Here is a 15,557-nt window from a genome sequence, read left to right as displayed (position 1 = left end):
CCTGGGGATCTCCTGTATATAATGATATATGTACAGCCGCTATAACCTGGGGATCTCCTGTATATAATGATATATGTACAGCTGGTATAACCTGGGGATCTCCTGTATATAATGATATATGTACAGCCGATATAACCTGGGGATCTCCTGTATATAATGATATATGTACAGCCGGTATAACCTGGGTAAATTGTGGATGTCTTTCTATGAACTGTCTGGAGTTATTGTGTATATCTGGATTTCCTTTGCTCGGTGATGACTTGGGTCTGTGCGTGGTATAATAGGATTGCGGCGATATTAATAGACGTCATGTACCTGTGGGCTCAGGGGCTTAGAGCCTTTGACCTCTATGCTGGGTATTGGCCGGGACCTTGTGCCAGCTGTCTGTCTCCTCCTGGTTATGGCACCCGGGCGCTCACTGACCTCTGGACCATCACTCAGAGCTCTCAGTGCCAGGAGGAGGGAGGAAAGCTGTTGTATAGAAGTTGTTTCTGTTATTCCATCAGTTTCCTGTAGGGGTCACGTTTGCCGATTGGTTTGGGCTGAACCTTTATCTAGCCCCCGGAAGTAGATCCCAATACCCTTCAGCTTGGCTTGTGTTCTGCTCTGCATTATCATTGGATCACAGTGTGGGCCCACCGGAGGATCCTCCGATTCTCCGGTGGGACAGTCCGACACTGCATCTCAGCCAATTACCCATTCATGCTAGGTGTGTGCTCCATCTTCCTTGTCCATAGTTATCCCACTCCCTTCTGTTTCAGTGTATCAGTGCAGCTAAAGCTCATCGATTCTAAGTTGTAACAAACCCTCAGCTGTGAAAAGCATCAGGTCTAACAGATCTGCATAGAATGTAGAAATCTTGAGGTCCCAGGACCCCTGTATAGAGGGGGTTCGTATTTTTGGTGGGTGATTGTGGTTCTGGTGTCTCTGGGGCGCATTTCCTTCCCGCTCTCCCTTGTCCTGTGATGAATGGGCCTCATTCAGTGTCTCTGCTGGGGGCCGGGGGTGAGGTTTGCTCCCATTTTTGCTGCTCTGTTATGTGTTGTCCCTGGAGACGGACGAAGGAGAATGAATTCCCACTAAAACGAAAACCAGAGGGGAAATATCTGTCCCTCCCCCAATATCTGCAGGGTAAAGCCTATACATTGGGCTCAGAGCACAGCAGTGTCGGGATACAGGACCTGTCCAGCAATGGCAGGCCACACATTTAAAGGGGTTTTCCATAGTGCAGGTCATCAATATCAGATTCCTACGGGTCTAACACTTGGTCCGGCTTCCTCTGGTGCCAGAAGAACAGCGCCGTTATGTCTATAGTGGTTCAGCCGTGGTACTGCAGCTCAGCTCCTATTACCTTCAATGAAGCTGCAATTACCCTGGGTGGCCACTACACTGAGAACTTACCCCACACTTGACCCCCGTTCCCTGATGTCCCCATCACGTGTGCTCCATAGTGGCCCCTGGTGATCCTTAAATTGTATAATTATTTCTCCCAGACAATATAATAACCCCCCCCCCAAACTTTTATTTGCTCCCTTTCTTGCTGACCCCACATTGAATTATGCCCACCTACCTGTGACCCTTTTTTGTATAATATGAGCAACCACAATGCATAATGTCTCACTTCCTGTGACACCCTTGTATATTGTCCCACTTCCTGTGACCACCCCTTTGTGTACTGCATCACATCCTGTGACCCCCCCTTGTATATTATACCACATCCTGTGACCCCTCCTTTTATATTGTCCCACTTCCCGTGCCCCCTTTTGTATATTGTCCCACTTCCTGTGACCCCCCCCTCGTACATTGTCCCACTTCCTGTGACCCCTCTTGTATATTGTCCCACTTCCTGTGACCCCCTTGAATAAAGTCCCACTTCCTGTGCCCCCCTCGTATATTGTCCCACTTCCTGTGCCCTCCCCTTGTGTACTGTATCACATCCTTTGACCTCCCTTGAATATTATACCACATCCTGTGACCCCTCCTTTTATATTGTCCCACTTCCTGCGACCCCCCTTGTATATTTTCCCACTTCCTGTGACCCCTCTTGTATATTGTCCCACTTCCTGTGCCCCCTTTTGTATATTGTCCCACTTCCTGTGACCCATCTTATATATTGTCCCACTTCCTGTGACCCCTCTTGTATATTGTCCCACTTCCTGTGCCTTTTCTTGTATATTTTCCCACTTCCTGTGACCCCCGTTGTATATTGTCCCACTTCCTGTGCCCCCTCTTGTATATAGTCCCACTTCCTGTGCCCCCCTTGTATATTGTACCACTTCCTGTGCACCCTCTTGTATATTGCCCCACTTCCTGTGCCCCCTCTTGTATATTGCCCCACTTCCTGTGACCCCCTTGTATATTGTCCCACTTCCTGTGACCCCCTTGTATATTGTCCCACTTCCTGTGCCCCCTCTTGTATATAGTCCCACTTCCTGTGCCCCCCTTGTATATTGTCCCACTTCCTGTGACCACCCCCTTGTGTACTGCATCACATCCTGTGACCCCCTTGTATATTATACCACATCCTGTGACCCCCCTTGTATATTATACCACATCCTGTGACCCCTCCTTTTATATTGTCCCACTTCCTGTGCCCCCTCTTGTATATTGCCTATTGCATCACTAGCTATGACCCCCCCCCCCCCCCCCAGTAAAATAGCCCCGTTTCCTGAGAATGCAGACAGAGGGCAAATCAGGTCATATCCCCCCGATAATTGGGGTAGGAGGCGGCACCTGAAATCGGGAATAGTTGGGGGGCACACAGTCCTTATGGATTTGGTCCTTCCCGCTGGATGTGTACATGGCAGCGGCACCAGCGCTGATGGATCAGAACCTGGCAGCGCTGAGCTCAGCAGACGGAGCGGGTCGGGAGAGGCAGCGGATGGTCGGCGCCAGGAGAACAGATGGCGGCTCCGGAGACACCGGCTCCAATCTGCGCCTGTAAGAGACTCCGCTAATAGGGGGCACCGATCCCAGAGCCTCCGCTGACACACTGTAACGAAACCAGAGGAGACGCAATGTTTTACATGGGATGAGACAAGGTCTGCCCCATAGGCCGTTGGATACGAGGAGCTGCTGATGGGGCCGGCTGTATGGCTGAGCAGACTCAGGAGATTTAAAGGGATATTCACATCTTCAAGGTTTATGGCACAGATATAAGTAGGGAGAGAAAGGGGGAGTGTCCTGTGCTGACTCACTGCTCCAAAACCTCAGCTGTGTCCTGGGAACAGGAATGCAAAATCTAGAATAGACAGACTTCTCTCTATTTACAGGAACATAAACCAAACTTTCACAGCAAATTTGCCACCATTTCCGTGACCAAAAAATCACCCCCCCCCCCTATACGATTCCAATAATTACCGGATCATTGGGAATTGCGCAGGAGGTTGTATGATGACGGGTGATGGGATTCGTGAGAACAGATGAGTTTTCGCTTCTGTTTGCAAACGATGAATCCTCAGGAGGACGCGCGGTGACAGCGACAATTATATACGTGTTTACCTGCCGCCGAGTCATTACTGGAAAGCTCCGGCAACAATGTGACTGTATAATTACCTGTTATACATGGAGCCTCGGGGGGGGGGGGGGGGGGGGGTCAGCCGTCAGAGTAGTCATAGGGCCGGAGGATCGTCAGTATTGTCAGAGGATTCATTCTATGTTTGATTGTGTTTAAAGGGATCATCAGCACATCCCTTTAAGGTGGCTGAGCTGATGCCCTATATACATTAAAGGGGTTTTCTATGGATGCTATAAATTAGACGTTTCAAGCTCCCCCTAGTGGTGGCCCCGGGCGGAAGGAATTTTTAATTCATTGTAACATCCATTGTATTTGTTACTTTGTTACATTTCCTTCCATCTGAACAGATTATGGTAAAGCTTCCCTAATATCCGGTCTAGTGATGATATCGGGGGCCACTTACCCTCAGTTAAAGGGGTGAGTACATGTGAGGCCACAGAGAATAATGTAGGAGGATATTTCCATATCAGTCTCTGCCGCCTGTGTGTGAGCCCTCCGGGGGAATCCCTGGGGACGCCCTCGCGCCTTCCTATAACACTTGTTGTTGAATCATTAATTTGTTTAGGGCTCATTAAAAATCAGCTGTGACCCCGGGCGGGGAGGAGGCGCCAGCGGCTCATTAAGGGAGCGCAGCTAAAAATAGGACGCGGCTAAGAAACAAGTGTCCTGGGGGGGAGAGGAACCGCGCAAGATACCGAGCTGACCCCCACCCACCGCACCCTGCACCCCCACAGCACTGCACCCTGCACCCCCACAGCACTGCACCCTGCACCGGGGGAACCTGAGGACCCCCACAGCACTGCATCAAGTATGAACAGGAGGATAATACTATGTAATACATCTATATCTATCTTCTATCTATCTATCTATCTATCTCATATCTATCTATCTCATATCTATCTCATATCTATCTATCTATCTATCTATCTATCTCATATCTATCTATCTATCTATCTCATATCTATCTATCTATCTATCTATCTATCTATCTATCTATCTCATATCTATCTATCTATCTCACATCTATCTATCTATCTCATATCTATCTATCTATCTATCTATCTCATATCTATCTATCTCATATCTATCTATCTATCTATCTCACATCTATCTATCTATCTATCTCATATCTATCTATCTCCTATCTATCTCATATCTATCTATCTATCTATCTATCTATCTATCTCATATCTATCTATCTATCTATCTCATATCTATCTATCTATCTCATATCTATCTCATATCTATCTATCTATCTATCTCATATCTATCTATCTATCTATCTATCTATCTATCTATCTATCTATCTATCTATCTCATATCTATCTATCTATCTATCTCATATCTATCTATCTCATATCTATCTATCTATCTATCTCCTATCTATCTATCTATCTATCTATCTATCTATCTATCTATCTATCTCATATCTATCTATCTCATATGTATCTATCTAGAGGTTAGGAAAGTGCAGGTCAGTCGTGTTCAGGCCACATTTATCACACTTTGTATGTCTCAAACCAGGTTATGATTTAATCACAATTCCCGATGCAGAGCGGGACATTTCGATTTCTCTGTCCTCTATGCTGATTGGTTGAGGCGGTGCGTTCAGATGCAGAATTTGGTGCACTTCTATTCTGGGTCAGTGTTCCAGGATTAATCCGTAGTCCGGAGCCCGGCACATGGCGCGGGGTCAGGGGCACGTTATACGCTGAGGCAGGTAGCGACCAACCTATGATAAATGTCACCCAATATTTCGTTGCCTTCGGTTCTGTTTATTCGGACCCTCTGAGCGCTTGTTATTTCCTGATGTAACTACAGGCAGCGAGTCATTAGAGTCGTTAGAGATGAGAATATCGCGGCTAAATGGATCCGCACATCATCATCTCCGCGCGCGGCTCTTCTGTGTTCACAGCTTTCTGCCAAATCTTCTCGTTCCAATAATGTCTAATGTGCAACAAGAATCTCCGGAAAATTACCGGCTCCGGGGTAATAAATAGATATCTCCATCCTCCACCAACCACTCCAGCCGGAAGGGAAGTGCTTGGAGGTAAGTTCCATAATTACGGAGGATCCTGGGACCTCTAGATGTAGAACAGTTGTAGGATATGGGGCAGGAACCCGGTAACGCCGGCCATGACCAAGGGTCTCATTCAGAAGAAGGTCAAAAGTTGTCCTCCAGAACCTTCCATCAAGTTATGTAAAGTGGGACAACCTACATCTCCAAGGTTCCCAACCAAAGCCACCCGGACAAAGCCCTGAACGCCCAATAATGGGGACGTGGAAGTCTGACAAAGTCATGGACTCCAACTTGGAGGGTTTGGTGGGACAGTTCTGATAGGTGGTCCATCAATGAAATCCTTGGTGGTCCATCAATGAAATCCTCTGAGGCACCCATTGACCTACCCAGTGGTACCACATTGTCCATTTATCCAGGGCCTTGGAAGTCTGACTGAGTGAAGGTCCCTTGTTATTCAAGGTCCATGGATGGTTCAGAAGGATGGTTGTAGCAGGTGGTCCATCAATCAGCCTCTCTGAGATGCACCTATTACAGTGCTTTATTTGGGGTCATCATACTGTGAACCAGTTAAGGTCCTTAGCTTTTCCTGGTCCAGGGAGGGTTAAGAAGGACAGTTCCAGAAGATGTTCCTTCAAACCCCTCTAAGGCTATCACCAATGGTACCACGTCTGAGTCTCTCTACCTGGGGTCCTGGAAGGTCCCTAGCTATTCATGGTTTGTGGAGGCTTCAGAAGGGCAGTGGTCCACCATCCATTCTGAGGTCTTCAGATGTGACCAGTGGCCCCAGGTCTCATTCACCTTATTTGGGTTCATAGGGCTCTGACCCAGCCAAGGTCCCCAGCTTCTCCTGGTCTAAGGAGGCTTCAGAGGGACAGTTCTGGTATTGTTCTCCTCTCCGTATAATCCTGACATCTAGATTTTGCATCTCCTTGATGTTGGACCATGAATGTGAATATGTCTGACCATCCGTTCTTTCTGTCTCCAGGATGCATCATCATCATGGAATATTCACGCTGGTGCTACTGGCGATCCTCCTGGTGCTGACGGTGTTCGCAACGGACCCGGTGAAGAAAGACAAGCAAGGTAACACGCTGGTGTCAGGTAGATGCTGGAAAGGACCTAGTTTTTCTCTCTGTGATATTATACGCTCATAGTAGTGTCGTTATTGACCTCTAACCCCTCTCCTGACCTCACAGAGAAGAAGGTGAAGAAGTCGGACTGCGGTGAGTGGCAGTGGAGCGTCTGTGTGGCCACAACCGGGGACTGCGGGATCGGGACGCGGGAAGGAACCAGGACGGGGAAGGAATGTAAGCAAACCATGAAGACCCAGAAGTGTAAGATACCCTGCAACTGGAAGAAGCAGTTTGGAGGTGAGAGGGTTAACAACGCCTTCACATTTTGGGGGCACATACTGTTATATACCTGATGCCTCCATCTACAGAGCCTCAGGTGGAGACTCCTGCCCTAGAAGCTTGTGAGATGCCTCCATCTACAGAGCTTCAGGTGGAGACTCCTGCTCTAGAAACTTGTGAGATGCCTCCATCTACAGAGCTTCAGGTGGAGACTCCTGCTCTAGAAACTTGTGAGATGCCTCCATCTACAGAGCTTCAGGTGGAGATTCCTGCTCTAGAAGCTTGTGAGATGCCTCCATCTACAGAGCTTCAGGTGGAGACTCCTGCCCTAGAAGCCTGTGAGATGCCTCCATCTACAGAGCTTCAGGTGGAGACTCCTGCTCTAGAAGCCTTTGAGATGCCTCCATCTACAGAGCTTCAGGTGGAGACTCCTGCCCTAGAAGCATGTGAGATGCCTCCATCTACAGAGCTTCAGGTGGAGACTCCTGCCCTAGAAGCATGTGAGATGCCTCCATCTACAGAGCTTCAGGTGGAGACTCCTGCCCTAGAAGCATGTGAGATGCCTCCATCTACAGAGCTTCAGGTGGAGACTCCTGCTCTAGAAACTTGTGAGATGCCTCCATCTACAGAACTTCAGGTGTAGACTGCTGCTCTAGAGGCCTGTGAGATGCCTCCATCTAGGGAGCTTCAGGTGGAGACTCCTGGTCTAGAAGCTTGTGAGATGCCTCCATCTAGGGAGCTTCAGGTGGAGACTCCTGGTCTAGAAGCTTGTGAGATGCCTCCATCTACAGAAATTCAGGTGGAGACTCCTGCTCTAGAAGCTTGTGAGATGCCTCCATCTACAGAACTTCAGGTGTAGACTACTGCTCTAGAGGCCTGTGAGATGCCTCCATCTAGGGAGCTTCAGGTGGAGACTCCTGGTCTAGAAGCTTGTGAGATGCCTCCATCTAGGGAGCTTCAGGTGGAGACTCCTGGTCTAGAAGCTTGTGAGATGCCTCCATCTACAGAGCTTCAGGTGGAGACTCCTGCTCTAGAAGCCTGTGAGAGGCCTCTATCTACAGAGCTTCAGGTGGAGACTCCTGCCCTAGAAGCCTGTGAGATGCCTCCATCTACAGAGCTTCAGGTGGAGACTCCTGCTCTAGAAGCCTGTGAGATGCCTCCATCTACAGAGCTTCAGGTGGAGACTCCTGCCCTAGAAGCATGTGAGATGCCTCCATCTACAGAGCTTCAGGTGGAGACTCCTTCTCTAGAAGCCTGTGAGATGCCTCCATCTTCAGAGCTTCAGGTGGAGACTCCTGCCCTAGAAGCTTGTGAGATGCCTCCATCTACAGAGCTTCAGGTGGAGACTCCTGCCCTAGAAGCTTGTGAGATGCCTCCATCTACAGAGCTTCAGGTGGAGACTCCTGCTCTAGAGGCCTGTGAGATGCCTCCATCTACAGAACTTCAGGTGTAGACTGCTGCTCTAGAGGCCTGTGAGATGCCTCCATCTAGGGAGCTTCAGGTGGAGACTCCTGGTCTAGAAGCTTGTGAGATGCCTCCATCTAGGGAGCTTCAGGTGGAGACTCCTGGTCTAGAAGCTTGTGAGATGCCTCCATCTACAGAAATTCAGGTGGAGACTCCTGCTCTAGAAGCTTGTGAGATGCCTCCATCTACAGAACTTCAGGTGTAGACTACTGCTCTAGAGGCCTGTGAGATGCCTCCATCTAGGGAGCTTCAGGTGGAGACTCCTGGTCTAGAAGCTTGTGAGATGCCTCCATCTAGGGAGCTTCAGGTGGAGACTCCTGGTCTAGAAGCTTGTGAGATGCCTCCATCTACAGAGCTTCAGGTGGAGACTCCTGCTCTAGAAGCCTGTGAGAGGCCTCTATCTACAGAGCTTCAGGTGGAGACTCCTGCCCTAGAAGCCTGTGAGATGCCTCCATCTACAGAGCTTCAGGTGGAGACTCCTGCTCTAGAAGCCTGTGAGATGCCTCCATCTACAGAGCTTCAGGTGGAGACTCCTGCCCTAGAAGCATGTGAGATGCCTCCATCTACAGAGCTTCAGGTGGAGACTCCTTCTCTAGAAGCCTGTGAGATGCCTCCATCTTCAGAGCTTCAGGTGGAGACTCCTGCCCTAGAAGCTTGTGAGATGCCTCCATCTACAGAGCTTCAGGTGGAGACTCCTGCCCTAGAAGCTTGTGAGATGCCTCCATCTACAGAGCTTCAGGTGGAGACTCCTGCCCTAGAAGCTTGTGAGATGCCTCCATCTACAGAGCTTCAGGTGGAGACTCCTGCTCTAGAAGCCTGTGAGATGCCTCCATCTACAGAGCTTCAGGTGGAGACTCCTGCTCCAGAAGCTTGTGAGATGCCTCCATCTACAGAGCTTCAGGTGGAGACTCCTGCCCTAGAAGCCTGTGAGATGCCTCCATCTACAGAGCTTCAGGTGGAGACTCCTGCCCTAGAAGCTTGTGAGATGCCTCCATCTACAGAGCTTCAGGTGGAGACTCCTGCTCTAGAAGCCTGTGAGATGCCTCCATCTACAGAGCTTCAGGTGGAGACTCCTGCTCCAGAAGCTTGTGAGATGCCTCCATCTACAGAGCTTCAGGTGGAGACTCCTGCCCTAGAAGCCTGTGAGATGCCTCCATCTACAGAGCTTCAGGTGGAGACTCCTGCTCTAGAAGCTTGTGAGATGCCTCCATCTACAGAACTTCAGGTGGAGACTCCTGCTCTAGAAGCCTGTGAGATGCCTCCATCTACAGAGCTTCAGGTGGAGACTCCTGCTCTAGAAGCCTGTGAGATGCCTCCATCTACAGAGCTTCAGGTGGAGACTCCTGCTCTAGAAGCCTGTGAGATGCCTTCATCTACAGAGCTTCAGGTGGAGACTCCTGCTCTAGAAGCTTGTGAGATGCCTCCATCTACAGAGCTTCAGGTGGAGACTCCTGCCCTAGAAGCCTGTGAGATGCCTCCATCTACAGAGCTTCAGGTGGAGACTCCTGCCCTAGAAGCTTGTGAGATGCCTCCATCTACAGAGCTTCAGGTGGAGACTCCTGCCCTGGAAGCCTGTGAGATGCCTCCATCTACAGAGCTTCAGGTGGAGACTCCTGCCCTAGAAGCTTGTGAGATGCCTCCATCTACAGAGCTTCAGGTGGAGACTCCTGCCCTAGAAGCATGTGAGATGCCTCCATCTACGGAGCTTCAGGTGGAGACTCCTGCCCTAGAAGCCTGTGAGATGCCTCCATTTACAGAGCTTCAGGTGGAGACTCCTTCTCTAGAAGCTTGTGAGATGCCTCCATCTACAGAGCTTCAGGTGGAGACTCCTGCTCTAGAAGCTTGTGAGATGCCTCCATCTAGGGAGCTTCAGGTGGAGACTCCTGCTCTAGAAGCCTGTGAGATGCCTCCATCTACAGAGCTTCAGGTGGAGACTCCTGCCCTAGAAGCTTGTGAGATGCCTCCATCTACAGAGCTTCAGGTGGAGACTCCTGCTCTAGAAGCCTGTGAGATGCCTCCATCTACAGAGCTTCAGGTGGAGACTCCTTCTCTAGAAGCCTGTGAGATGCCTCCATCTACAGAGCTTCAGGTGGAGACTCCTTCTCTAGAAGCCTGTGAGATGCCTCCATCTACAGAGCTTCAGGTGGAGACTCCTTCTCTAGAAGCCTGTGAGATGCCTCCATCTACAGAGCTTCAGGTGGAGACTCCTGCTCTAGAAGCTTGTGAGATGCCTCCATCTACAGAGCTTCAGGTGGAGACTCCTGCTCTAGAAGCCTGTGAGATGCCTCCAGTATGAGCACAGCGCCCTCCGGTGGCTGCAGGTTATTCATTATTTTCCTTCAATCTGGTTTATTATTTTGTATCCTCCATCAGCTGAGTGCAAATACCAGTTCCAGGACTGGGGGGAGTGCGACCCGGTAACAGGGGTGAAGACCCGGGACGGAAGCCTCAAGAGAGCCCTGCACAACGCCGAGTGCCAGAAGACAGTGACCCTCTCCAAACCGTGCGGGAAGATCACCAAACCCAAACCTCAAGGTGAGAACAATGTCCTAGAATGATGTCCTTCAATACTGGTCCTCAGTATCTATCTCCTATCTATCTCCTATCTATATCTATCTATCTATCTATCTCATATCTATCTATCTATCTATCTATCTATCTATCTATCTATCTATCTATCTCATATCTATCTATCTCATATCTATCTATCTATCTCATATCTATCTATCTCATATCTATCTCATATCTATCTCATATCTATCTATCTATCTATCTATCTATCTCATATCTATCTATCTCATATCTATCTATCTCCTATCTATCTATATCTATCTATCTATCTCATATCTATCTATCTATCTCATATCTATCTATCTCATATCTATCTCATATCTATCTATCTATCTCATATCTATCTATCTATCTATCTATATCATATCTATATCATATCTATCTATATCATATCATATCTATATCATATCTATCTATCTATCTCATATCTATCTATCTCATATCTATCTATCTCATATCTATCTATCTATCTATCTATCTCATATCTATCTATCTATCTATCTATCTCATATCTATCTATCTATCTATCTCATATCTATCTATCTCATATCTATTTATCATCTATCTATCTATCTATCTATCTATCTATCTATCTATCTATCTATCTATCTATCTATCTATCCTGGGCTCCTCCTAGTGGTAGTGAGAAGCAGCTACCAGTCTGTCATTCCTGTCTATGTGGTGATTGTATCTCTGTGTCCTGGGAGGGGGGTAAATATTTAAATAAGGGACACCATCGCCCCCAATTGAATGGGCGCTGTTGTGTGTGGGACCCCGGTTGCTCCCATTGGGGTCTTCCTGTGTTTATTTTCCTCACCCGAATGAATAGACGCTTCCTTGGCAGCGGCAATGGGAAACCCCTGCGCCCTGACCCCGTGTCACATACCGGGGGCCGTGCCAGCGCTACAGTCACTGAGGAGGACGCGGACCCCCGGCTGTACAAGCACATAACCTGCCCAGTCCATTACATACAACGTACTACATGTGCTGGCATACCGCCATATAGTGCACACATGCAATGTACTACATGTGCTGGCATACCGCCATATAGTGCACACATACTATGTACTACATGTGCTGGCATACCGCCATATAGTGCACACATACTATGTACTACATGTGCTGGCATACCGCCATATAGTGCAAACATACTATGTTCTACATGTGCTGCACTACCGACATATAGTGCACACACACAATGTACTACATGTTCTGGCATACCGCCATATAGTGCACACGTACAATGTAGTACATGTGCTGGCATACCGCCATATAGTGCACACGCACAAAGTACTACATGTGCTAGCATACTGCCATATAGTGCACACATACAATGTACTACATGCGCTGGCATACCGCCATATAGTGCACACGTACAAAGTACTACATGTGCTGCATACTGCCATATAGTGCTCACGTACAATGTACTACATGTGCTGGCATACCGCCATATAGTGCACACGTACAATGTACTACATGTGCTGCATACCGCCATATAGTGCATACGTACAATGTACTACATGTGCTGGCATACAGCCATATAGTGCACACATACTATGTACTACATTTGCTGGCATACCGCCATATAGTGCACACGTACAATGTACTACATGTGCTGCATACTGCCATATAGTGCACACATACAATGTACTACATGTGCTGGCATACCGCCATATAGTGCACACGTACAATGTACTACATGCGCTGGCATACCACCATATAGTGCACACATACAATGTACTACATGTGCTGCATACTGCCATATAGTGCACACATACAATGTACTACATGTGCTGGAATACCGCCATATAGTGCACACGTACAATGTACTACATGTTCTGGCATACCGCCATATAGTGCACACATACAACGTACTACATGTGCTGGAATACCGCCATATAGTGCACACGTACAATGTACTACATGCGCTGGTATACCGCCATGTAGTGCACACGTACAATGTACTACATGCGCTGGTATACCGCCATAAGGTACACACGTACAATGTACTACATGTGCTGGCATACCGCCATATATTGCACCCATACAATGTACTACATGTGCTGCCATACTGCCATTTAGTGCACACATACAATGTACTACATGTGCTGGCATACCGCCATATAGTGCACACATACAATGTACTACATGTGCTGGCATACCGCCATATAGTGCACACATACAATGTACTACATGTGCTGGCATACCGCCATATAGTGCACACATACAATGTACTACATGTGCTGGCATACCGCCATATAGTGCACACATACAATGTACTACATGTGCTGGCATACCGCCATATAGTGCACACATACAATGTACTACATGTGCTGGCATACCGCCATATAGTGCACACATACTATGTACTACATGTGCTGGCATACCGCCATATAGTGCACACATACTATGTACTACATGTGCTGGCATACCGCCAAATAGTGCACACGTACAATGTACTACATGCGCTGGCATACCGCCATACAGTGCACACGTGCAATGTACTACATGTGCTGACATACCGCCATATAGTGCACACATACTATGTACTACATGTGCTGGCATACCGCCATATAGTGCACACGTACAATGTACTACATGCGCTGGCATACCGCCATACAGTGCACACGTGCAATGTACTACATGTGCTGACATACCGCCATACAGTGCTTGGCTAGTGTCACATCATACAAATACATCATACATAATACCGCCATACAGTGCTCAGACCAAAATATGTCCTGCTATCTAGTAATGATGCTATATAATGACTAAATAACACCGCCCTATAAGTGCTACGAGAATAGCGACCAAACATGAAGTGATCCAGTAACAATGCGATATGATGACTATATAGTACCGCCATACTGTGCTGCTCAGAACAAATAACAGCTCCATGCATGAAGAGATCCAACAGTGCTGATATTTAATCACTAAATAATACTGCCATACTGTGCTCAGGCCAAATTACAGCTTCAAACAATCTAATAATAGCCCTTATATAATGACTAAATAATACCGCCATGTAGTGCTCAGACCAAATAACAAGCCCATGCATTGCGTAATCTGGTAATTGCGCTTTAAAAGGATTAAGTAATACCGCCAAATACTGCTCGGATATTACCAACAGTGACTAAAGGACACCGTCATCCACAAAGTCCGCTATATATCGAATATGTAATACCGCCATACAGTGCACACATGATACTAAGTGATTGAATAGCATTGCCACCCATACAGCTACCTGATAATGACTACGTAATACCGCCACCCCGTGCTCACATAAGACTGAATAACACGTCCACTGATCTTATGTCTCCCTCCCCTGATCCTAGATAATTCCAGGCGAGGGGTCACACGCTGCACCACCTGCTGTTGACTGATCTTGTCATTGCCCTTTATTATTTCACATTGCTTGTGACAATACTGAATTGACTGCCTTAATTTGATTTGTAAGTGTTAGTAGCAGCAGGACTGTGAAAAATGGTTTTATATACCAGGATTTACTGGGTATGTGTCCTCACACTGCTGTGCTCTGTGCAACCAGTGTTAGATACTGTCCCTGGAGAGATATATAATGATACCTATGTGAATGTTGTTAGTAGCAGCAGGGCTGTTATATATATATGTATTTATATTGCAGGGTTGTACTAGGAAGTGTCCTCACACTGCTGTGCTCTGTGCTCTGTGCAGCCAGTGTTAGATACTGTCCCTGGAGAGATATATAATGATACCTTTGTGAATGTTGTTAGTAGCAGCAGGGCTGTTATATATATATGTATTTATATTGCAGGGTTGTACTAGGAAGTGTCCTCACACTGCTGTGCTCTGTGCTCTGTGCAGCCAGTGTTAGATACTGTCCCTGGAGAGATATATAATGATACCTTTGTGAATGTTGTTAGTAGCAGCAGGGCTGTTATATATATATGTATTTATATTGCAGGGTTGTACTAGGAAGTGTCCTCACACTGCTGTGCTCTGTGCTTTGTGCAGCCAGTGTTAGATACTGTCCCTGGAGAGATATATAATGATACCTTTGTGAATGTTGTTAGTAGCAGCAGGGCTGTTATATATATATGTATTTATATTGCAGGGTTGTACTAGGAAGTGTCCTCACACTGCTGTGCTCTGTGCTCTGTGCAGCCAGTGTTAGATACTGTCCCTGGAGAGATATATAATGATACCTTTGTGAATGTTGTTAGTAGCAGCAGGGCTGTTATATATATTTGTATTTATATTGCAGGGTTGTACTAGGAAGTGTCCTCACACTGCTGTGCTCTGTGCTCTGTGCAGCCAGTGTTAGATACTGTCCCTGGAGAGATATATAATGATACCTTTGTGAATGTTGTTAGTAGCAGCAGGACTGTTATATATATTTGTATTTATATTGCAGGGTTGTACTAGGAAGTGTCCTCGCACTGCTGTGCTCTGTGCTCTCTGCAGCCAGTGTTAGATATTGTCCATCAAGAGATGTGAAATCATACCTTTGTGAATGTTGTTAGTAGCAGCAGGACTGTGAAATATGGTTTTATATATTCCAGTATGGTAGTGGTGGCGTGTCCTCACACTGCTGTGCTCTGTGCTCTCTGCAGCCCCTGCTATGTATTGCCCTAGAGAGATGTGTGAACAGACC

The 15,557-nt window shown here is 47.4% G+C and overlaps 1 protein-coding gene across 1 annotated transcript in view; it reads left to right on the top strand.

Annotated features, from left to right (window-relative positions):
• Positions 1 to 15,557, top strand: part of PTN (pleiotrophin) — a 32,524-nt gene that overhangs the window by 14,426 nt on the left and 2,541 nt on the right. Inside the window, exons 2-4 of the mRNA XM_072145173.1 lie at positions 6,523 to 6,620; positions 6,734 to 6,907; positions 10,727 to 10,888. Coding sequence (XP_072001274.1) covers positions 6,524 to 6,620; positions 6,734 to 6,907; positions 10,727 to 10,888 — 433 coding nt within the window. The 5' untranslated portion in view covers position 6,523. The remainder of the gene's footprint in view (positions 1 to 6,522; positions 6,621 to 6,733; positions 6,908 to 10,726; positions 10,889 to 15,557) is intronic.

Source organism: Engystomops pustulosus, chromosome 4 (assembly GCF_040894005.1).
Source record: "Engystomops pustulosus chromosome 4, aEngPut4.maternal, whole genome shotgun sequence".
NCBI classification, from domain to species: domain Eukaryota; kingdom Metazoa; phylum Chordata; class Amphibia; order Anura; family Leptodactylidae; genus Engystomops; species Engystomops pustulosus.
This window is presented reverse-complemented; position numbering and strand designations above follow the sequence as displayed.